The following is a 24917-nucleotide window of genomic DNA, read 5'->3' as shown; positions in this document are numbered from 1 at the left end:
GCTGGCTACTAGCAGCAGTAGTAGAAGATAATGTGGTGCTATTGTTGGTTGCAACTTGGGTACTGGTTACAGTACTGGTAGGTGTTGGAGTTATGGTTGATTGCTGGCTACTAAGAAATGTAGGAGAAGATAATGTGGTGCTCCTAGTGGCTGTAGCTTGGGTATGGGTTGCTGTACTCTGAGGTGTTATCGATGTGGCTGTTTTCTGGCTACTAACAACTGTAGTAGAAGATAATGTGGTGCTTATGGTGGCTGTAGCCTGGGTACCAGTTGCTATATTGGGAGGTGCTGTAGTTGAGGTTGCTTGCTGGCTACTAGGAGCAGTAGTCGAAGATAATGTGGTGCTATTGTTGGTTGTAACTTGGGTACTGGTTACAGTACTGGTAGGTTTTGAAGTTATGGTTGCTTGCTGGCTACTAATAACTGTAGTAAAAGATAATGTAGGGTTCCTGGTGGATGTAGCTTTGGTACTGGTTGCTGTACTGGGAGGTGTTGTAGTTGAGACTGTTTGCTGGCTACTAACAGCTGTAGTAGAAGATAATGTGGTGCTCCTGGTGGCTGTAGCTTGGGTACCAATTGCTGTACTGGGAGGTGTTGTAGTTGAGGTTGCTTGCTGACTACTAAGAACTGTAATAGAAGATAATGTGGTGCTCCTGTTGGTTGTAGCTTCGGTACTGGTTACTGTACTGTTAGGTGTTGGATTTATGGTTGGTTGCTGGCTACTAACAACTGTAGTAGAAGATACTATCGGGCTCCTGGTGGCTGTAGCCTTGATACTGGTTTCTGCACTAGGAGGTGTTGCAGTTAAGTAAGTTTGTTGGCTGCCAACAATTGTAGAAGAAGATGATGCTGTTTGCTGGCTACTAACAACTGTAACTGTTGATGATGGTAAAGGAGAAGTTAATTTAGTGGTTGGTAGACTATGAGTGCTTACACTGTTAGTTGAAGCTGTTGTGGAGCTGATGGAAGATGTTTGGTTGCTTGCTCCAGATATTGTGATAGCTGATGATTTCTGGTTGTCAAATGCAACAGTGGTAGTTGATGGTAAAGTAGATGTATACTGGTTAGAATGCATGGCATTAGATGAAGCACCTGTGGTGGTTGACTGTCTTTGGCTACTAACACCAACAGTGGAAGAGGGCTTTGTGGTTGTGGTTATCTGACTGTACAGTCCTGTACTGGAAATAACAGACTTTGTGGTGGTTGAAAGATGTTGACTACTGGTAGAGACTGACTGGTTGCTGGGTTGAGTATTGGTAAAAACATCTGCAGTTGATAGAAGCTGACTACTGGTACTGGCTGTGAAAGATGTTAATGTTTGCTTAACATAATTGGTGGTCGCTGGTTGACCACTAAACTTTGATACTGAAGATGTCTCCCTATTATTGGTTGATGCTGACACACTACCAGTGGTGAACATCTTGGTTACTAGTGGTGACGGAGAATATTTAATAGAGGTTGTAACAAAAGGATATGCTGTGGTAGATGCAGATGTTCTTCCAGAAACAAGAGGTGTGTTGGTATTATTGGATAAATACGTATTAGTAGTATTTAACTCATCTGGTAAGCCACTTGTTGAAACAAGTCCTTGACTGGTTTTGGAAACTGGCGAGCTTCCATGTGTTCCGGTACTTTGTATTGATGATGCATTAGTTGATAGAAGCTGGACAGTGGAACCTGTTCCAACAGTAGTAGTTTTGCTTTTTGTAGAGATTATTAATGTGCTGAACACTGTTGTTTTGGTAGTGGACTTTACTAAAGTACTTGTAGAACCTGACGTAGCAGTGCTTGATTTGCTACTAAATAAAGTTGAAGCACTTGTTGCTGCAGTAACTGTTGGGGTTGCAGTTGGATGTATATTGTTTATCAACTGTTTTATCAATGAAGATAAGTCATTCAGTAGCTTCTTAAAGAGATCACCCAGACTTGTCAGTGATGAGAGCGCTGTCTGACCTTCAACTGTGTTGACTGTTAAAAAAAAGTAACAATCATGCAGGTAGTTAGTGGATTGTAATGATCTTTTAAATATAAGCTTGAATGTATATGACTTCATTTTGCTCATGTTTACTACAAAAATAGTAATTACAGTAAAATGCCAGCCATGTTTAGTTATGTGTATCATAAGGAACCTCTAGTAGGCTTTTATTGCTGTCTTTGTCTTTTTCGGGAAGATTTCCCCTCACTTTCTGTTCCAATGCCCAGATTTTACCAGGACAGAAAATGAGAGGAAATGTTCCCAAACCTGATATTGACAGTATAAGAGAAAGCTAAAGCTAAAGCTAAACTAACCATACATGTTTCTATCTTATATGTATACTCTATATTAGATCTACTAGTAGTCATGCAGAGAAAGGTCTTTGATGACTAATGCTGCGTACAGACGAGCAGAATGTCCAACAGAAAAAGTCAGGTGGAAGCTATTCATCATATGTGTATGCCTCAACTGACTTTTTTTTTCAAAAAATTTTGACGGACCTAGAAATAGAACATGTTTTAAATATTTCCGATGAAACCAATTCCTATCGGGAAAACCACTCGACTGTATGCTGTTCCGATGGACAAAAAACGACGCAAGTACGAGACAGAAGCTACTGGCTACTGGCTATTGAACCCCTTTCTAGTCCTGTCGTACGTGCTGTACGTCAGCGCGTTCTTGACGATCGGACTTTGGTGTGATCATGTGTATGCATGACAGTTTCAGCGGAACTCCATAGGAACTCCGTAACCTGTGGAGTTTATTTCAATGGGAAAACGGTTGTGTGTACACGGCATTGATGTAAATTAAATGAATTGTTTAGGTAAGCTTTCACATTAAATCATGTTTGTAGGCCTAATGGAGATTGTAAAGACATTGTAAAATAACATAAGAAAGGACAAAGCTCCTTGTCCTCGTGACATATGCATTTGTTAATTATATACTTATAAAAACGTACTCACAAGAGTAAAGGAATAAATTGCTTGTAAAATCCACAGTCAGGTTCAATCAGGCATGATCAGGCCAGAGTCATATAATCTTTACATGTTTACTGTATATCAAAATGCCATCCACACCAGCAGTATACTTTGACTAATGAATGTTGAATTTTGAAATATCTTGATGTTTTTATGATTCTGGTCTTGCATTTGCCTGTTTTAACCTGACTATTGATAGTAAGTGTAAATCATTAATTTAATCTCATGACTACCTTTTTACAAGTATGTTATGATAAACAAATACATATTTCACAAGGACAATGTGCTTTGTCTATTCTTTTGTTCTTTATACATTACAGAACTTCCTCCCTATGGCATGAGATAAGAGGTTTGGCATGAAATGGAGGTTTAGTGTGGTTGCATTTGCAAAGACTCTGGAAGTTGTTGATAGCACCCTGGCAATTGGTTTTGGACATTATAAAAGATTGTTAAATAAGTCTGGTCAGGTTAGCAGGGATCTCCAACCTACAGCCCTCCAGCTGTTACAGAACAACACGTCCCATGAGGCATTGTAAAACTCTGGCATTAACTGACATGACTAGGCATTATGGGAATTGAAGTACTGGAACAACTGGCAGACCATAGTTTGGAGGCCCCTGAGTTAAAGGGTTAATTCACCTTTACCAACCAAAAATTGCCTATGCAGTTGAGGGCGCCTGTAAATAAAAACAAACTGTGCAGCTTTGACCAAAGTTGAACAGTGCCATTGATATAGGTGTAGGCTATTTACATACTTCATGAAGCCTGACTAGAAAACTCCTTGGGTGTTGCTATAGACATTGCTAAGAGACACCTGGATGTTACTGTTCAGCTTCACCTTCACAGGAGCAATCTCTCAAACACTGATCTCAGAGCTACTGCATCAGGTGAGAGAAAATGCATGTGGGGGGAGCTGAATCATAAAAGTGCTCACTTCTGTATTGGTGAAGACGAACAGTTACAGCTAGGCATCTCTTAGCAACATTCTAAGCCCTTGTACACACGGTCGGACATTCCGACAACATAATCCGTCTGATTTTGTCTGACAGATTTTGTCCGAAACTTGTGTTGCATACACACGGTCAGACAAAGTTGTCGGAAAATCCAATCGTACGTAACCTCGATGATGTTATTTCGTTACAACAGGACTACGTTCAGGCTAGTAGCCAATAGCTTTGGTCTAGGAATTTGATCTGAGCATGCGTGGCACTTTGTCCGATCGGAATTCTCTACACACAATCGGACAAAGTCCGATCGGATCATGTTGTCGGAAAGTTTTACAGCCCAGCTCTAAAACGTTGTCCGTTGGATATTCCAACAGAAACAGTCCAATGGAGTCCACACACAGTCAGATTATCCGACAACGCGGTTCTATCGGACATTTTTCATCGGAATGTCCGACCGTGTGTACAAGGGCTAAGAGTTTCCCAGGCAGGCATCATGAGATACGTAAATGGCCTACACCTATAGCAAGGGTATTATTCAACTTTGGTCAAAGCTGTACAGCAGGCGTCTCAAACTGGTGGCCCTCCAGCTGTTTCGAAACTATAAGTCCCATCATGCCATTGCCTTTGGGAGTCTTGCTCTTAACTGTCAGCCTTGCAATGCCTCATGGGACTTGTATTTTTTTCAACAGCTGGAGGGCCACCAGTTTGAGACCTCTGCTGTACAGCTTGTTTTTATCTACAGGCATCCCTTATCTGCATAGGCAGTTTTCTGGTAAATTATCTACTACCCACGTCACAGAACACAGCTACAGTGTTATGCAATGATTCTCAAAAGTCCTCCAGAAAACTGAAACTGGGGTTCCCTGCAGCTCTCAATGATTCCTCCCATTGACCTTTTCAGGAAAAACTAATATGTGGAGGTCAGAGGAAGAAACAAGTAAGAGCTATGTGGGACCCAGTAGATTGACACTCCCAGAATTGTTGGCTTCCCAGTAGACTTCAGGGACCATGTCACAGTTTCACAGAATCTGAACAGCTTTTTGTAGCGTGGGCAGCAGGTAAGTTAAGTATTTACAGTCTTCTTTTATAAATAAATCTTTACTGGCTCTCATTTGTCTAGCCACAGGGTTACTTTAATGGATAGCTTTTCCCTGCTCTATCCAAAGCTAAAAAAAAAAAAGATCGAGTTCCACCTTTATGCATATGAAGGTTACACCACAGAGCTTCCCAAAGAAAAGCGTCTATTGGAAAAAACATTTTAACTTAAAGCGGTTCTTCACCCTAAAGGGGAAGTTCCACTAATCTGATCCCTCCCTCCCTCCGGTGCCACAATCGGCACCTTTCAGGGGGGAGGGGGGTGCTGTTACCTGGACAATCCAGGTATCTGCACCCACTCCCGGGCAGACCGCCGCAGACCCCCGCAGACGCCCCGCCCCCCCGTTGTGTTCTGGGAAACACACAGTTCCCAGGACACAGCAGGGAATCTGAAGAGACGAGCAGCGCGACTCGCGCATACGCAGTAGGGAACCGGGCAGTGAAGCCGTCATGCTTCACTTCCCGATTCCCTGACAGAGGGTGGCGGCGGGGGCAGCAGCAAGACGAGCGATCGCTCGTCATCTGCCGCCGACATCGCTGGACCCTGGGACAGGTAAGTGTGATTTTATTAAAAGTCAGCAGCTGCAATATTAGTAGCTGGCTTTTAATATTTTTTTTTGTAGGTGCAGAACCACTTTAACATTCAAATTTAGAAAATTTAAAAAAATCATTGGGCCTTTGTTGATGGTTGCTACAGTCTTCGCTGTTATGTCAATGCATTTAAGAAAAAAAGTATGTTGTACCATAATAAGATTATTTACTCAAAATAAGGCAGCAATGACGCAAACCCCAAACTTTTTGAAGAGACCTTCATATTGGATTCAATCAAATAAAGTAGCAGGTAATGCTGTCTACCATCAAAGACATATGCAGCCTTATTCAAAACTAAAACTCTTAGAGCCGGTTCACACAGGGGCGACTTGTCAGGAGACTTAGCTGCTTGACAAGTTGCGTCCCGTTTTGTGCAATGGAACCGTTCTAATTGGAGCGACTCAAGTCGCTCCGACTTAGAAAAAGGTTCCTGTATGACTTTTGGGGCGACTTGCATTGACTTCTATACAGAAGTCATTTTGCAAGCCTCCGCTAAAGTCGGATCCCGGTCGCCTGAGGCAGTCGCGCTGAAAGTCGTGCCGCCTCAGTGTGAACCGGGTCTTACATGCAGTGACTTAAAGAAAGGCATTTTTACTGGTCTAGCTTAAACTGAATGAACTGTGATTGGTTGCTAAATCAAAAGAATAGGTACCCCTAAGTGGACTTTTGAGGTATTAATATCTAAACAAAAAAAGAAGTTTCGAGATGTATTTAAATTGTTACAAAATATATTTATTATACAAAACTTTTCATTTTAAAAACATGGCCACTTAGGACTGAAAACTGATCGGAATGTATACAAATCTATATGAGAAAACACCAATATAACAGCGCACAATCAAATATGATCCGTCACCCGACGCGTTTCAATTAAAGTCTTTCCTCAGGGGTATTCTTCAAGAACTCACACATGTGCATCTATAATATTGCCAGAAATATACAATATGAATAAACATATGTCCAACCTAGAGGCTTTCACCTTGGTGGGGCAATCAAGATCGTTTTCTAAAACATAATTATTCCTCTGCTTTTTATTATGGAATGTTTCATCTGTGACACCATTTCACCACACATAGGTGCATCCATTATATAAAAACGATACTTTCTACGGATTTATATGTATTTTATGTTTATTCATTTTATATTTCTAACAATATTATAGATGCACATGTGGGAGTTCTTGAAGAACACCCCTGAGGAAAGGATTTAATTGCAACACGTCGGGTGACAGATCTGATCATGCGCTGTTATATTTGTGTTTTCTCAGATTTGTGTACATTCCAATCAATGTTTGGTCCTAAGTGACCATGTTTTTAAAATGAAATGTTTTGTATAATACATATATTTTTGTAATATTTCAAATATGTCTCAAAACTTCCTTTGTTGTTTAGATATTAATGCCTCAAAAGTAAACTTAGGGGTACCTATTCATTGGTTAATAATTACCGGATGTGGCATTATATCTAAGTGAGCACTATTGCCGACCTTCCCATTTTTTCTACGATATTGGTTGCTAAGAGTTACTGCAAAAAAAAAAATCACCACCACTCTGGTTACTTTAAGGGTACTTTCATACTGGGGCAGTGCCAGCGTTAGCGGTAAAGCGGCGGTAGTTTAGCTGCGCTTTACTGCTGTTATATCAGTGCTTTTCGGCCACTAATGAGGCATTAATAACCCTCGCTAGCGGCCGAGGAAAGGATTCAAAGTGCCTGTGTTGAGGCGCTGCTGAAGCTCTTTGCAGGCACTTCAGCAGCAATGTCCATTCTTTTCAATGGGCAGGGCGTTTTGGGAGTGGTGTATATATTGCTCCCTCACTGCCCCAAAGATGCTGCTTGCAGGACTTTTTTTCCCGTCCTGCAAGCGCACCACCCCAGTGTGAAATCACTCTGACTTTCACACTGGAGAGGCATGAGAGGCACTTTACAGGTGCTATTTTTATTGCTAAAATGCCTGAAAAGCGCCCCAGTATGAAATGGGTCTAAAGTGGAAAAAAAACCTCCAATTGTTTTCAGACAAGGAAGCTGCCATCTTGGCCTCTGTTTGATCTTCAACTGCCATGATGCTGCACATGTAATCAGTTATGACACCAGCCATTGGATGGTTTGACAGTTTGGTTGAGAGCACAAGCAATGTGACAGTTACATTCCCGACATGTGCTGGAAATGTAACTGGTTTTTGAAACTGTTAAATCAATGGGTTTACTTCCGCTTTAAGTTGCCTTTCACATGCGTTCCATCTGTCTGTTTTTCATCCGTCTGTTAATGGATGAAAAAAGGATAGCAATGCATTCCTATGGGCAAACAGATGTAGATATATGTTGACCATATAAATTTGTTTTTTGTCTACTTCTGTTCAGGTCTGTTTTTTTAAACAGAACAAGTTTTTTCTGTTTTCTACAATCTTGACTGAACAGGTGACACCAGTGTGAAAGGGGCCTAATGGCCCATACACGCGATCCGAATATCGCACGAAAATGGTCATGCGATTTTTGGATCCTGTGTACACCACGTTCGACAACCGATCACGACCGTTCATCCGATATTATTTGATTGGACATGCGCGGAAATTTTCCTTGTACGATTCCACATCGTACGATTTTCGTTTAGTCGGTATAGTTGTCGTCCGAAAATACAATACATATACATTACAGCACATGACATCACTTCCAATTTTTTTGTTTCTATCATACAAGAATTTTCATGAGTTTATTTAGCTATTCAATTTCTACTTTTTTTTACGATTATTAACTGAAAACGGTCGTATGATATTCTGATCATGTGTACGGGGCATAAGGCCGGTTTCAGATGGTTGTGCTGCAGTTCGGCCACAGTGAGGTGTATCCATGGCAGTTTTAGCTGTGGCCCCATACATTTCTATTAGGTCATGCATTTTTGGTGTTTTTTTTTGGTGTAAAAAATGCACAACCTGAAAATCTATGAGATCATGGCTTAAACTATGGGTAAAACATGTGAAAACTGTGGATACACCTGCACTGTGGCCAAACCTCAGCGTAGCAGTGTGCACAACTTTAGTTTTGGAAACCATTGGAAACCATTAATTTTAAAACCCCTTTTGAATTAGCCAACAATATTTTAGTGGTATACATATATCTAGAAATATAATAAAAAATTATCAAAAGATATGGATTTGCAAAAATGACAGTTCAGTACAAAATCCATATTTTTTTTTATTTCTACATTTGAAAAAATATTTGTTAACATTTAAACATTTTTGTTTTAAATTAACTGCTATAGAAATAAACTCAAAAATACCCACGCTACTTTTCCTTTACCACTTTTATGTTTTGGCTATTGCAGTAAACTGCAATCAGCCCATTGGAAGATGACTGTTGATTTAGGCTAGGTTCACACCTAGAGTTTCATGCATGCACATTTCCTCTTGTGCTTTTAAAGCACACACATAGGACAGCTCATTATTTTAAATGGACTGCCCTACGTGCAAAAACACACCACAGAAGCTCATGTACCTTTTTGGGTGTTGAACTTTGAGTATTTTTGGAGCACTTGCCATGTTCACAGAATGCTCCGATGTGAATACAGTCTACAGTTACCATTCCTACGAAAAGTTTTTTTTATCCCTAAGCAATAATGCTTTTACCTTTTGTTAAATAATTGTAGGGTGTGAAATCGAAAAATGTGTGTGTATATAATATATATATATTTTTTTTTAATGCTTTGGTTTCATGTATAAAATTTTACACCATGTTTGTCACAAAAATATAATTTTATTATAATATATATATATATATATATATATATATATATATATATATGTATATATATATATATATATATATATATATGTATATATATATATATATATATATATATATATATATATATATATATATATGTATATATATATATATATATATATATATATATATATATATATATATATATATATGTATATGTGTGTATATATATATATATATATATATATATATATATATATATATATATATATATATATATATATATATATATATATATATATATATATATATATATTAAATGTTTTTACTTATCAACAGTAACATTAATTGATGTAACACTATCACTGGACAAATATATTATCGTGGCCCTACCTGACCGAGAGAGATGTGGATCACATAAACACGCGACAAGACATACACCATAAATAGACCTGAAGTGTGCCTTGGTGGTCTGGTCGGTATGCCAAGTAAGGGGGTAAGGTAAGTAATGAGTAGTTTATGAACAAGGATGTGATGAAAAAGGGAAGGGCGGGAGGGTATCATGCACTGAACCGACAAAGAGCATGGGCGAGTGGGCTGATTAAATAACCTCCGGTCTCCTCCCATAAATTCAGGCCACCATACTGACCTTCTTATTTATGGTTGTGAGAGATGTGGTTCACATAAATAATCTGGTCAGTATGTCAAGAAAAGGGGGCAAAAGACACAGATAGGGGAATAACTCTTAATGGATTCTGGTGTTTATTGAGCCAGCGTGGTAAAGGCTTGTGCCATTTCTTCCTGAAGATTTGGGATGTATGTGGCAAAACAAGCAGACTTCCATCTGCCTTGTTTCTTGATTACATAGTCTGGTACTCCATGTTGGAAGGCAGCTGAGCCTGCTCCGATCCGGAAGGAATATCCAGAGAACTGACTGGGATTGAAGCCCAGTTGCTTAGGAGGAGCCTGACATGCTTGAAAAACTGACTGCCACTCAGGGGGCTGGTTAGAAAGGGTAGCAATGAGCTACCATCAGATTGGTTTGGTAGATGGGACAGTAGTCGGTTGAGCACCATCACTGAGCACCAGGTGTTGTTAGTCTGAAACAGGCTGATGTCAACCCCGGGGCTGGTTTGTTGCGTTTTACAGACTGTGAAATGAAGGGTGTAATGGTTCGGAAAGCGAGTCAGGTGTGTCGAAGCATTATCTGACTGCCGGAGCCACTGACGGTAGATTCACTAGAACGTAGGAAACCATAGAAGGCCTGGTAGATGGTCGCCTGGATGACTAGGCTGAGCAAAGCCCCAAACGGAGAACACATAAGGATTTCAGACATGTCCCTGAAGAGGGCAATCATGATAGTAGGTGTTTGCCACTGACTACGGGTTGGTGCTTCTGTATACCCTGTAGGAGGACTTGAATGCATGGGCTGAGAATACTGAGATCCTTTAAGGACAGGAAATGCTGGGCGACAGCTAGGTATAGTATTATGAGAAAGGACCAGCTGCGTGTAGCAATACGATGTGAAGAATAGGACGTGTCTAACGTCGCCTATCGCTGCTCCAGAGCAAGAGGCCAAAAACTTGTGGTAAGTGTTCCAAGCAGTGCGATAGGCCTTCAGTGTGTTGCGTGCCAAGGAGTGGTTAAAGAGCTGAGTTGCATTGGCAAGATGCGACTTAAGTCCATCCTCAGCAATGACCAGGGTGGTGCAGGAGTAGTTGTTGGGTCAGCTACAGGCTCCTGCTGGAAAAACAAAGTAAGTTTGAAAAGGGACAGCGCATCAGCTGCGATTTTGCCTGGAATATATCTACAGAAGATATTAAACTAGTGATAGAGTGACAGCTGCACGAGCCTGCACAGGAAGTACATGATGGGGAGTGACTTGGATTACCTTTATTGATGATGTCGGCTGGTGGCCTGATTGTCCATGATGAAGAGCACTGTCTGTCCTGTTCAAGTGTGTTCAAGTGTGGCCCCAGACCTGGGCCGCTGCCATGATGGGATACAGCTCGAAGAGTTATGAAGACTAGGCGAAAGCATAGATTTAAGAGAATTTCTGGGGGCCAAGGTTCGGCAAACAAGTGGCAGCTAAAATACGGCCGCAAAGCCCATGGAGGCTGCAGCATCGGTGACCACCCATGGTGGCTCGGCTGGTACTGCCGGGATGAACATTAAAATGCAAATGCCATTCCAGCTGGTGAGGAACTTGTCCCACATAGCTAAGTCTGCAACTGTTGCTTGGTCCAGTTTGAGAACTTGGTCTGGATCTTGCACTGGTGTGAGAAAAGCTAAAAGCTGTGATATAAAAGACCAGCCTTGAGGAATATTCCTCATCGTGAAGTTCAGCATTCCTAGTAAGGATTGCGACTACCTCATGGTGCACCCTTGTGGCCGGGTGAAGTTGTGGATAACTGTCCTGGTACAGGCTAGTTTGTCGGGGGGGGGGGGGGGGGGCAGGCCAAGGCATGCATATCCAGAGTGACACCCGGGAAGGTGATAGTGTGCCAGGGCTTCCAATTTATGCTCAGCTATGGGCACATTGAGATTGCTGAACACTATCCTCAAACTGTCTAAATCTGCTGGTGGTCTGCCTGGTTTTTCAGTGAGCAGGGAGTCATCGAAGTGGTGGGTAAGCGTCTGATGGTGGGCCTTGTGAGACTTTACTGAAATGAACTGTCTCACCCCTGTAATGCGACTTACCCAGGTGAAGATGCAAACGGTATGTTCTTCCTCTCCTATTTATTTATTTATTTATTATTATTTTTTTATCTGGGAAGACAAAATCCAACCTGGTGCCGGATGGAAACTAACCTCAGGGACAAAGACGGAGAAAAGATGAGTGGCCCACGTGTCACTGGAGATGAATGGCTAACTGGGTGGTGCTGCGTGTTTGTGTGGCTGATTGTTTGCAAGTTAGTTTGTATGTGGCTTTGCACGTAGATATGTGCCGTAAAGTGTTTCATACTATTGGAGATGATATTGCTTGGTTGCAAAGGGGTCAGTAAATGTCAGGTTGCTGGGGTGATATTGCGTGGTTGCAGGGGTCTCGATAAGTATGGTTTGTTTTTTGGGAAATATTTACATAGCCAAGCTCCTCCATGCCTCTTATCAGTGTGGTTGCCCTTCTCTGCACTTTCTCCAGTGCCCCGATGTTCTCAAAAAGGATATCGGGGAACTGGAGAAAGTGCAGAGAAGGGCAACCAAACTGATAAGAGACATGGAGGAGCTCAGCTATGAGGAAAGATTAGAGGAACTAAATGTATTCACTCTTGAGAAGAGGAGAATAAGGGGGGGATATGATCAACATGTTCAAATATATAAGGGGTCCATATAGTGAACTTGGTGTTGAGTTATTCTCTGTACGGTCAACCCAGAGGACACTTTACGTCTAGAGGAAAATAGATTTCATCTTCAAATACAGAAAGGTTTCTTCACAGTAAGAGCTGTGAAAATGTGGAATAGACTCCCGCCAGAGTTGGTTCTGGCCAGCTCAGTAGATTGCTTTAAGAAAGCCCTGGATACTTTCCTGAATGTACATAACATAACTGGGTACTAACATTTATAGGTAAAGTTGATCCAGGGAAAATCCGATTGCCGATTGGGGGATCGGGAAGGATTTTTTTTCCCCTGCTGTAGCAAATTGGAGCATGCTCTGCTGGTTTTTTTTTGCCTTCCTCTGGATCAATTGTGGGCATAAAATTGGGTATATTGGATTGTACGATTATTTTTTATTTTATTTATTTGTTTTTAAAGTTGAACTGGATGGACTTGTGTTTTTTTCAACCTGACTAACTATGTAACTATGTACAAAATATTTACAAAAATTATTTAAAAATGTGAGGGGTGTACTTACTTTTGTGAGATACTGTATTGATACTTTTGTGTGTATTGTATGTAAGGATAGTGTTATTGGGAAACCAGTTGCACCATAGCTAAAATGTAAAATATATTCTGATTCATAAGGGGTGATACGGGTAAGGGTGAATAATATTTCTTTTCATATAGTCATCATTCTGTTTCCTGCATTTATTTCAGCCTAAAGGATTTGCATATATAGTTGTGAACCAGACTGGCAGGATCTGTATCATATATACTGTAGAAGGGATGCTGTGCACCTAGGTAAAGCTACAGGCAATTGCCTTTTTGAACATAAGGCAGAAGCCTAACCTGAGAGTATGCTTGACTTAAACATCATAGCTGCCCTTCTACTTTAATAATAAATCTATACATTTCTAAGAACAAATCTTTCAAAGCCTGACTGTCTATTCCTGGAAATCTGGAAAAGCTGCCATGTACGCAATGATGTAACATACAACAAGATGCAAAAGTCTGCTCTATGAACAAGATAAAATAGATTTCACATGAATCACTGAACTGGTAAAGCAATGACTTTTCTATGAATGTTTCTTTCATCCATCCATCTATCCATTCTTTCTTTCTTTCTTTCTTTCTTTCTTTCTTTCCCACATATTTCATTACGCTTTTATTTGATCAAACAAATCCCACTGTCCAAACAATTATCTTTTGGATTGTACTTATAAATGCATGGACAAGAGTAAATAATTCTCACATGAATCACTGAACCGGTGAAGCATTGACTTTTCTATGATCAATTTATTCAATTTAAAGAGATCTATTATCTCTTTTTTATTCTTTCTTGTCAGACAAACACTATATAGCACACATACATTTAGCTTTTGTTATAATATTGTATACATCGTTTTAAACATTGACTGCTTACCTGTAGTTAGTAGCAGTAAGGATCCGAGGATCCACAGTTTGGTAAATCCTAGTATATTCATGTTGTGTGTTGCGTTGTCCCTGTGATCTCAGTAGTTATCTTATAGGTTCTGCACCAGTAAGAGTGTGATCACTGTACTTGTACAAATATATGTGTGAGGGAAGGAGTGCTGGGACATGTGACACACACCTGTGACATCACACCTGCCAAAATATTTCTTTGAATAGGTCAAATATGCAGCTAAGGAGGGGCACATACATATATGTATTCTTATATGTGTGTGTGTGTGTGCATATATATATATATATATATATATATATATATATATACTCACACACACACTCACAAACATATATCAGTGTCAGCCATCAGTCAGTGCCACCTATCAGTGCACTGTTCATCAGTGCTGCATAATCAGTGCCACCTATCAGTGCTCATCAGTACGGCATATCAGTGCCACCTAATCCTGAAATCTGTCACATGACATTAAAAAAAAAAGTATGGATAATCGGTATCGGCGAGTACTCGAAAAAAGTATTGGCACTTGTACACGTTCTTAAAATAGCGGTATCGGGACAACCCTAGTTGTGACCCAAACTGGTAGGATCTGTATGATATAAAAGAAGAGATGCTGTGCACCTAGGTAAAGCTACAGGCAATTGCCTTTTTTGCCATAAGGCAGAAGCCTAACCTGAGAGCACGCTAGACTTTAAACATCATAGCTGTCCTTCTACTTTAATAATAAATCTATACATTTCTAAGAACAAATTTTCAAAGCCTGCATGTCTATTCCTGGAAATATGGAAAAGCTGCCATGTACGCAATGATGTAACATACGACAAGACGCAAAAGTCTGTTCTATGAACAAGATAAAATAATTCTCACATGAATCACTGAACTGGTGATGACTTTTCTATGAACAGTTTTATCATCCATCCATCCATCTATCCATTATCTCTTTCTTTCTATCTTTCTTTCTTTCTATCTTTCTCTTTCTTTCTTTCTTTCTTTCTTTCTTTCTTTCTTTCTTTCTTTCTTTCTTTCTTTCTTTCTTTCCTACCTATCTTTCTTTCTTTCCTATCTTTCTTTCTTTCTTTCTTTCTATCTTTCTTTCTTTCTTTCTTTCTTTCTTTCTTCCTTCCTTTCTTTCTCATACAGACACTATATAGCACACACACACATTTAGCTTTTGTTATAATATTGTATGCATCATTTTAAACATTGACTGCTTACCTGTAGTTAGGAGCAGTAAGGATCCTAGGATCCACACTTTGGTAAGTCCTAGTAAATTCATGTTGTGTGTTGCGTTGTCCCTGTGATCTCAGTAGTTATCTTATAGGTTCTGCATCAGTAAGAGTGTGATCACTGTACTTGTACAAATATATGTGTGAGGCAAGGAGTGCTGGGACATGTGACACACACATGAAAGTAATGGTTACTAAATACTTTATAGGATTTATGAAATGATTGATAGATAGATAGATAGATAGATAGATAGATAGATAGATAGATAGATAGATAGATAGATAGATAGATAGATAGATAGATAGATAGATCATACAATGATAGAACTGTTCAGCCAAAAAATCATTTGTGAGATCAGGTGCTAATGTTGGGCAAGAAGACCTGAACCTCAGGGTTCTAAATCATTACAACGTTGTTCAATAGGGTTTGACCTTCGAGTTTCTTTACACTCAACTTGTCAAACTTGCCAAACCATGTCTTTATGGAGCTAGCTTTGTACATAGTGATAGAGCCATGCCCTAAATGTTTGTCACTATGTTGGAAATGTGCAATTGTCAAAACTGTCTTTGTATAGTGTAGCATTAGAGTATATCTATGTAGCATCCCCTGCCCCCCAGCATCAGGGTGGGCTCACATTACACCTAAGGTTGCAGGTTGTCAGGCACAGTGGGATGTGAACAGGTGTAGAAAGATAGGCGCCAGTCACTTTTAGGGCACAGGACGCTGTAGGACAAGCAGAAATAAAGACTAGCAGACTCCTCCAAGAATAGACAGCAACACAGAAGAAAAAATCTTTTAGGCTATACCCAGCATTCTTTGCCTTCTTAGAAACAGCTGTCTCCAACAGCAACCAGGAATTGACTGGATGAGTCCATCATTTCTAGGCTCTCCACAATTCCCTGTCTATGGCAGAGTGGCTTCTTGTACTTCATCTCAGGTCCTCATCCATTCCTTCATGCATGGAGACAGGCCCTCAATTACAGAGCCTGGAACCCATGGCTAGGCCTTAGGCTTCAGGCCTACCCAGCACAGAAGTTCCTTACACACCCACACCAGACCTAGGAGGCAGGTGGACCTTGATAACTTGACCACTCTGAATAATAATATTTTCACCCAGAAAGTGGCCAAGAAACTCCTAATGGTTGGTTCAGAGAAGTATGCATATCCGTAACCCAGTTTCACTATAGTTCATCATACTAATGCCAGAAGCACCAGTGACAACTACAAATTAGCCAAGTTACCTACCACCCAGCAACACTAAGTTCACTGGAAGCCCCAGTTTAGAACAGGGTGCCTATATCTATACCCAAGAACAGACAGGATTCTCCCCTTTTTGTCACCTGGTGATCCTGCCATTAACCCACTTGTAGTCTGTTTCTGTTTAGGTTTAGGATTACTGTTTAGGATTTCTGTTTAGGATTACAAAACACCTCTCCCTCTCCTCCTCCTTTCCATAACATAGGGGGGAAGTTTTTTTGTAGTACACAGTGAGAGCTGATAACTTTGTCTAAGATTTCTAGTGCAATAAAATTATCAGCTCAGAGTGTACAGATCATAGTAAATTGTAAAGGTAGATTAAATACTGAAACCTAAATTTGCAGTAAGCATTCAGTGTCATCAAGAACAAGCATAAATAAAGCACGAGGCCTGGGAATATTGCAGAAGGGCATAAACTTATGTACAGAGTACACTGCCTTAGGCACTTGTCTCATGATAATAGCCAGTGAGCCGATTTCAGTCTGCATAATGAAAATGAAAAAGCAGTGGGTTCCCCCTATTGTGATTCCGATAAGTAAACTGTGAGCTCAAGAGCTGCATCAAAAAAAAGGGGTGGAACAGAAGAAAAAGAAGACTAGAGGGAATATAAATTAGTGTAAAGAATGCCAGAAATAAGTTGGATTAAGGAAGAAAGTTTGAAAAGATGCGGAAAATAAATGAAGTGTTAAGCATGGGAAAAGAGGAAATGGGAGGGAAGGGGTAGGAAAAAAAAGGCAGGGAACCACAGAGGCTGCTGGGGGGGGGGGGTTTAAAAAATTGAAACGGGGGGGGGGGGGGGGCGTGATCGTGTCTTTTAATGCCAAAGGGCTTAATAGTCCTTTTAAACGCAATGCCCTGTTAAAGGAAGCTCGATCACGCAAGGCAGACATCATTTTTGCCCAGGAAACGCATTTTGCGATAAACAAGTGCCTACGTCTGAACTTCCAGCACTTCCCTCGTCTATTTATGTCCAACAGCCCAAAAAAGGCTTGCAGGGTTTTTGCTGCTGTTAAAGACTCTGTTAATTACCATCACATCCGTACTATTGCAGATCCCCAAGGACGTTACCTCATTCTTATCTGCGAACTGAATCAAACAACATTCACGCTAGTTAATCTCTACGCCCCAAATGTGAAACAGCAGAAGTTTCTTGTCCCTCTGCTCACAAAGGTTTTGGAAGAAAGGCAAGGAACCATACTGATTGGTGGAAATTTTAACATAGCTCTTAATCCAGATATGGACTCTAGTACCCATTCAAAGAGACCTGAGCACACCATAGCTCCACTTCTAAGCAAGCATGGTTTATATGGCATCTGGAGGTGCTTTCACGGATCGGAGAAGGACTTCACATTTTTATCGGCAGCACATGCCTCTTACTCACGTATTGACTTTTTCTTAACTGATAAATTGTCTTTACAAAATGTTATCCGTGCTGACATTTTACAATTTATTGGTCAGACCATGCCCCGATTAAGCTAGAATTTGATGATAACCTTCATAACTCTCCCCCTTATGGAGACTTAATGACTCCCTTCTGGAGAACAAGAAATTGTACAAAACAATAGTCAACATCATACCTTTTTTCAGTGTAATGATTCCCCGGAGATTAGTAGGTACACGGTATGGTGTACCTACAAAGCCTATATGAGAGGGATACTAATTAAATTAGCTTCTTATGCTAAGAAACAGAGGATGAGGCAGATAGACAACCTGCTCCAATCCATAGCTGTTAAAGAAAGACACAACAAAGTCAACCCGACCCATACCTTAACAAATGAAATTCTTAAGGATAGGCAACCATTAAGATCCCTTTTACTGTACACATTTGAGAACCATTTGAAATATATCAAGGCCAACTATTATGATCTGCATAATAAAGCGGGTGCCCGGCTAGCTAAAAAAGTCAAGCTGAAACAGATTAAATGAACCGTAACAACAATTAACCATCCGGTATCTCACAAAACCCTATTTAACCCCAGGGATATTGCTAACGCCTTTGTTGATTATTACCAATCTCTTTATCATCTTCACAGTGATAACTCTACCACTCAACCCTCTCAGGAGCTTATTAATACTTTCCTGACTAAAGTAAAAGCTCCCTAGTCTAACTAGTGACCAACTTCAGACTATCTCACAACCATTTAATACCCAGGAAATATGCTCAATTATTAAAAAACTCCCAAACCATAAATCTCCAGGAGATTACGGTTTCTCAAATGAGTACTACAAACACCTCTCGAATGAAATCGCCCCACACCTACAAGCAGTCTTCAGTTTTGCCTCCTCCTCTTGATCTTTCCCACCTGAAATGTTGACAGCGGTGATAGTGATTATCCCTAAGCCATGTAAAGACCCCACCAACCCAGCAAATTATAGGTCTATCTCGCTTCTCAACACATATGTAAAGATATATGCCAAACTGCTAGCACTTAGACTACAAAGTATTCTACCTAGTCTTATACATTCTGATCAGGTGGGCTTTGTCCCAGACCGCCAAGCCCCAGATGGCACTAGACGACTTGTTAACTTAACCTCCTGGGCTGGATCCTCTCGAACGCCTTCTCTGCTCCTCTCCTTGGATGTGGAGAAGGCGTTTGATAGGGTCCACTGGGGATACCTTAAAGCAGTATTAGATACCTTTGGTATTCATGGATGGTTGCCGACTGCCCTCTACTCTATCCCCTCCGCCACAGTTCTCTCCTCAGGTATCACCTCCAAATCAATCAACATAACCAACAGAACTAGACAAGATTGCCCACTATCGCCCATAATCTTTACACTTTTCATGAAACCATTAGCAGAAAGAATCCGATAGCACCCTAACATAACTGGCATCTCCGCGAGTGGGACCGAATATAAAGTCAGTCTCTTCGTGGATGATGTCACGCTTACACTCTCTAACCCCACAACATCACTACAGACAACATGGACACTCCTGGAAGAATTCAGTGCAGTATCCTATTATAAACTGAATGCAACCAAATCCCAAATCTTAGGAATCAATATCCCCCCCCCCCCCCCTACAGTCGGCCTTGACTAGAACCTTTCCCTTCCCGTGGTCATCACACTCACTACCATATCTAGGCATCCACCTGACACTGCATACTTCACAACTCTACAAACATAACTACAAACCCTTTTTGGAATCCCTACCCCAACAATTATCTCAACTGAGAAACCATGAACTCTCAACAGCAGGGAGAATAGCGTCCCTAAAAATGCTACTACTCCCAAAACTCCTGTATTTCTTTCGCACCCTACCTATCTCTCTGCCATGTAACTTCATGACATCTACTCAAAAGCTATTTACACAGTATATATGGAACCATAAACCTCCAAGATGCTCGATCAACACTATGACTAGACATAGGAAACAGGGGGGATGGGAATCCCTAATATCAGGGCATACTACAAAGCCTGTGTTGTAGATCAAATTAAATATTGGTGGACGCTTCCCAAGTACAAAACATACGCATGGAATCTGATACAATCTTGCATACGGATCTTAGAACAGCATTAATCGCTTTCAAAATAGGAGCCCCAGATCATTGGTCCCAACAGTACAAGCATCCATCAAGATGTGGCTAGATATTCCTTTCTCATCTCCAGGGAAAGGGTCATTATGCAAAACCCCCATGTCCCATTATCTGTACTCTATCACTTTATTCCACATATTGACCTTAGTATATGGGAAACTAGAAGGATCACCCTAATAAGAGACCTACTGTATACCAAGAGACTTCAATACAAACCTTTGCAGACCTTTCTTCTCAATTTCGCCTCCCACCCCTGATGCAATTTACTTATTTACGAATCAGATCCTTCCTCCACAAACATCCCTTGCCCTTATACTTATATATACCGGCTGCTATACTTACATTCTTCCAAGAACCTAAAATTCCCCTGAAAGGGATATCCCTATTCTATGCTATGTTTAACCCACACAACTCACCTTCGAAACCCACCACCATTACAAAATGGGAGGGAATACTGGGAAAATCCTTTACAGATACTTACTCGGAAAAAACATTTTCTATCACATATGCCTCAACTACTGTAGATGTGCGAATCATTGGGAAATGTACCAGAAGGTCATTCACTCATGGTATCTCACTCCATTTAAACTTTCTACCCCTCTCATACAGCCCTCTGCTGGAGGAATTGTGGAGAATCAGGTACAATATTTCAGGTACTATGGTCATGCATATCTTTGAAATCATTATGGAATAAAATCTTCTCCATACTTTCAGACATAGGAGATAGTCATGTTACCCCCTGCCCTGAACTAGCACTCCTACATTTGACCATTCAGGAATTACCACCCAATATTAGAGTTGTAGCGACAAATCTACTTCTAGCTGCTAAACTCACAATTACGAGACTTTGGAATGAATCTAACCCACCCTCCCCTATGGATTCTGTACGTACGTTAACTCACTAATGTGAAATGGAGAAATGACTGGCTATCACTAATCGTTCACTAGCATCATTTAGAGACAAATGGCACTTATGGTTATGCAACACTAAATATACAGTCAAAGTCTGAAAATGTTAAACGAGATCAGAGGTATTTCAAATTGACTCGCGATCCGTACCTTGAGCATGTTCTAAGATGGTGACTATTCTTTCCCCCACCCCACCCCTTCTCTCCCTTCCCTTCCCTCTAACCTCCCCCATATTCATTGTATCTGAGCTGTATAGGATCAATTGCAGGTTTAACCACTTCACCAACGCCTACTTCATAACAGATACTCTATCTTCATCCAATATTCAAAGTTTCTGTTGAAATGTTAACTCTGTAATGTTAATGCAGATTTGAACCTGTTTCATTATTATTGTTGTACTATTATACAATAAAAAAAATATTGAAACTAAAAAATTTAAACAGAGGGACTGAAAGTTATGATCTTGTAGTCGAAGTTGTAAGAGGAGTGAGGTGTAATGATAGAGGGGGGAATAGTCAAGCCATGGCTGCCAAACTGAAATAAATTTATTGTGGGTGCCTTCCAAAATATCGGGCAATTTTTTGTTGGTTAGTGTACCCTGGATCCTAGATTTGACCTTCTTAAATTTAAGGGATAGGGATTTCCACTCTTGGGCAATGGTTTGTTTTTGAGCTATAAAAAGAATTTGCTATAAGAATTCTACTGTGCCAAGGGACACTGTCTATTGATTTGTGGAGAAGGGCCTACCATGGGTCAGTTAGAAGACTGAAGTATAATATTGAGTTAATCATTGTATAGACCTTTATCCATGAACACCGCACCTTCGGGCAGGACCAACAAATGTTGAGCATATCACCTGCTTGTAGGCACACTCTGAGGTAGAACACATAGTAGGACAGAAGGCATTTAGCTATTCTTACTTTAGTAAAATACCAGAAAGAGAGCATTTATAAGAATTTTCTAATGCTTGCACATTTCAAGAACTTTTGAATAGGAATAACTAAAACTTAGTCCGTTTCTCTGGGGTTAGAGATTTAATAAAGTTCTGTTCCCAGTGAATACAGTATGGTGGGGCACGATTGGACACATTGCCTAAGATAGAAAGGTTGATTCAAATGTTACAGGAGACATAGGTGAGTCATGAGTTTTACGTAGAAATTCTAGGTGTTCTAATTGTATATTATCAGGCCTTTTTTTCAGCAGGGACGGGGACGGGGACGGGGGGGGGGGGGACGGGACGGGGGGGGGGACGGTGATGCAGTTTTGGCACCTCCAGCACTGAATGTATGTAATGGCAAGGGGTGCTGGATTTTGCTACAGTGTCAATTGATGCTGGCTGCTGGCAGATCTCTTGTTGCTGGAGGGGATATATTTGTGTGGGGGGTTTATTATTGCTAGGGGGGTCTATTGTTGCAGCTGGGGGACCTATTGCCTCTTGAAAGGGAACCTTTTTACAGGGGAGAGTATATTATTACTGGTGGAGAATCTATTGTTGCTGGGGTTGGTCCCCATGTTGCTGGGGGTCAGTTGTTATTGGGAGGGATCTGCTGTTGAGGGAACAGTCTATTGCAGCTGGCTACTGGAAGGTCTATTAGTGCTGTCTGCAGGGAGATCTGTTGTTGCTTCTGGGGGTCTGTTGTTACTGATTGGTATTTTGTTTTTCGAATTGTCCATTGTTGCTTGTGGGATCTACTGTTGCTGGGGGGGGGGGGGTCTGCTGTTTTTGGCTGCAGGGGATCTATTTGACTGCTTTTCTTGTTATCATTAACAATTTCTATACAAATGACTTAGTACCATAAATGTAACTTGGTTCTGTATTCTTTAAAGTACTGGGAGGTGGGTAGGGGGTGGAATCAAGGAACGGTGCTCGGAGGTAGGTAGTGGCGGAGACAAGGGATTTCTCTGAATGGAGGAGTTGCTGCGCTTATTCTCTGAGAAAAAAATGCCCTGTATATGATGTAACCATTCTCTATGCCGTGCTTGATGAGATTCCTGGATTTATTTGAACTCCGTGAATGGTCAGCAATGAATAAATGGTGGTGAACCCATGGGCAAAGCACCATCTGTAATTGTGAATATTGTCCATTCTGGCAGAGAATAGGGGACAGTTAAAAAGGCGGAGTATATGGAGATTAGTTGATGCTAATTTAGCTAAATATTGTATGAAGTCCTAAACAAACAAAGCACAACCATCAGGTTGAGAGGTTTAGGATGAAGGGAAGGATGGCTCCAAATCAGTGAGGACAGAGATAATCCAGTGTAGCTAAAAGTGTCCGTAGTGGTACGTATAATATAGAATGCAGTTGGACTAGGGGTGTAAGTGGGGCTGCTTTATAATAATAACAATCTGTATTAGGTATTCTCAGGCTTCTGCAATCTTTGGGCTTGTACAAAATGTTCCTGTTTAGCCTGGGTCTGATTGGGTTCCAGATATCTGGGTTCTTATATATATATATATATATATATATATATATATATATATATATATATAAGAGTTGGGTTTGCAAAGGATGAAAGATATGTAAAAGGACCCTAATAGGTTGATTGGATAATGAGATTTAGGTAGATATGTAATTTTGATTATATGGATGTCATTTGCCAGGACAGTTCAGACACCTCCCAAATGACCCCTTTTGGAATGTAGACACTTGATAAGAGGCATGGTCAGTATTTTGCAGGTCTTTGCAGATCTTTTTTTGTCACAAGGAAGGTTTTGAAAAATGAAAAAATAAAATAAAAAATACATTTTGGTTTTAAGTCTTCGTTTTCCAAAAACTTGTGGCAACAAATGACATCTGCAAAAAGCTTGCCATGCCTTTAAGCAAATACCTTGGAGTGTCTACTTTCCAAAAAAAGGGTCGTTTGGGGGTAATTGTGCTAGCCTGGCATTTTAGGGCCCCTAAAACTGTGTCAGGAAATAAAAGTTGCGCTCCTTTGAAACCCTGAAGGTGGTCATTGGACTTTGAGCACCCGTATTCGGCTAGGTTCCCAAAAAGTCTCACACATATGGTTTTCCCATACTCGTGGGCTGAACGAAAAAAAAAAATAACCTGACAGATTCCTCCAGTCACATTGATCTGCCAGAAAGACAGTAAAAAAAATATATGCCGAACATAGGAGCTAATGTCTGCTGACCACCTCATGCTCCTAATGCTGGGTATATATGTTTGTTTTTTGTTACTTTTTTTTTTTTTTTTTTTACTGCAGTTGGAGAAATCTTCCCTCTGCAGCACTGCAGGCACTAACATATGTATTCTGAGAGAAGCGCCCTGCTGCTCTCAGAATACACAGATCAGTGCTGCAGCTAATTGGTGTTCCTGTAAAGCAAACAGCAAAAGTTCACAATAACACACAGTAACAATATCATAATAACTAAAAAAAAAAAAACTTTTTTCAAATTGTTTCTTTTTTTCCCTTTTTTTTGGAATTCAACTTTTTAGAACCATAATATTTCCAGCCTTTGATTGTAAGGTCTCTCAAAATGTGATAGACAGTTTCCTGACTATCTCACATTTTTAGAGACCCTTCTTTGTGCAGAAATGTATGTGTGAGATACCCTAGACTGTGCCATGCTGTGCCATAGACGAATACTTCACTAGTGTGTGGTAGTGACTGAAGCAGTCCTTGAGACAGGGATCAGTTTGGTCAGGACAGGAGGGACAAAAAATATAAAATGGGTGTCACACTTCATTCTGTGTTTACTACAGACACACATTTTATAGAGTGTCCTTTGTGTTGCGGTATCTGGGAGTAGGGATAGGCGAACGGTTTGGCCCGAGCATAAGTTTGGGCTGAACTTTCATTGTTCCGACGTTTGGCGAATAGCCAAACAAACGGCCCCCTGAACCGACCACAATGCATAGCAGCGCTGAACAGTGCATTGCAAGCCCTGATTGGCTAAAGCAGTGAAAGCTTCAACCAGTCAGGGC

At 40.6% G+C, this 24917-nt stretch overlaps 1 protein-coding gene across 1 annotated transcript; it reads right to left on the bottom strand.

Annotated features, from left to right (window-relative positions):
• Window positions 1–8: 8 nt before the first annotated feature.
• Window positions 9–15430, bottom strand: LOC143987594 (uncharacterized). The gene is made up of 3 exons (XM_077486450.1): window positions 15275–15430; window positions 71–1968; window positions 9–38 (listed from the first exon to the last, which is right to left on the bottom strand). Exons 1-3 carry the CDS (start codon window positions 15333–15335, stop codon window positions 9–11), a joined length of 1989 nt encoding a protein of 662 aa, XP_077342576.1. The 5' UTR covers window positions 15336–15430.
• Between the last annotated feature and the right edge of the window lie 9487 nt (window positions 15431–24917).

The sequence above is a fragment of the Lithobates pipiens genome, unplaced genomic scaffold (genome assembly GCF_037356315.1).
Source record: "Lithobates pipiens isolate NorthernLeopardFrog02 unplaced genomic scaffold, aLitPip1_a1.2 Scaffold_1, whole genome shotgun sequence".
Lineage (NCBI taxonomy): Eukaryota > Metazoa > Chordata > Amphibia > Anura > Ranidae > Lithobates > Lithobates pipiens.
Note: the sequence above shows the minus strand (reverse complement) of the source record. Positions and strands in the feature narration are given on the sequence as shown.

Coding starts and splice junctions, on each gene's coding strand:
- LOC143987594 (XM_077486450.1), bottom strand. CDS start 15,335: ATGAATTTACTAGGACTTACCAAAGTGTGGATCCTAGGATCCTTACTG. Junction 1,969..15,274: donor CTTACTGCTCCTAACTACAG/GTAAGCAGTCAA, acceptor TTTTTTTAACAG/TCAACACAGTTGAAGGTCAG. Junction 39..70: donor CTCCAACACCTACCAGTACT/GTAACCAGTACC, acceptor AACCAACAATAG/CACCACATTATCTTCTACTA.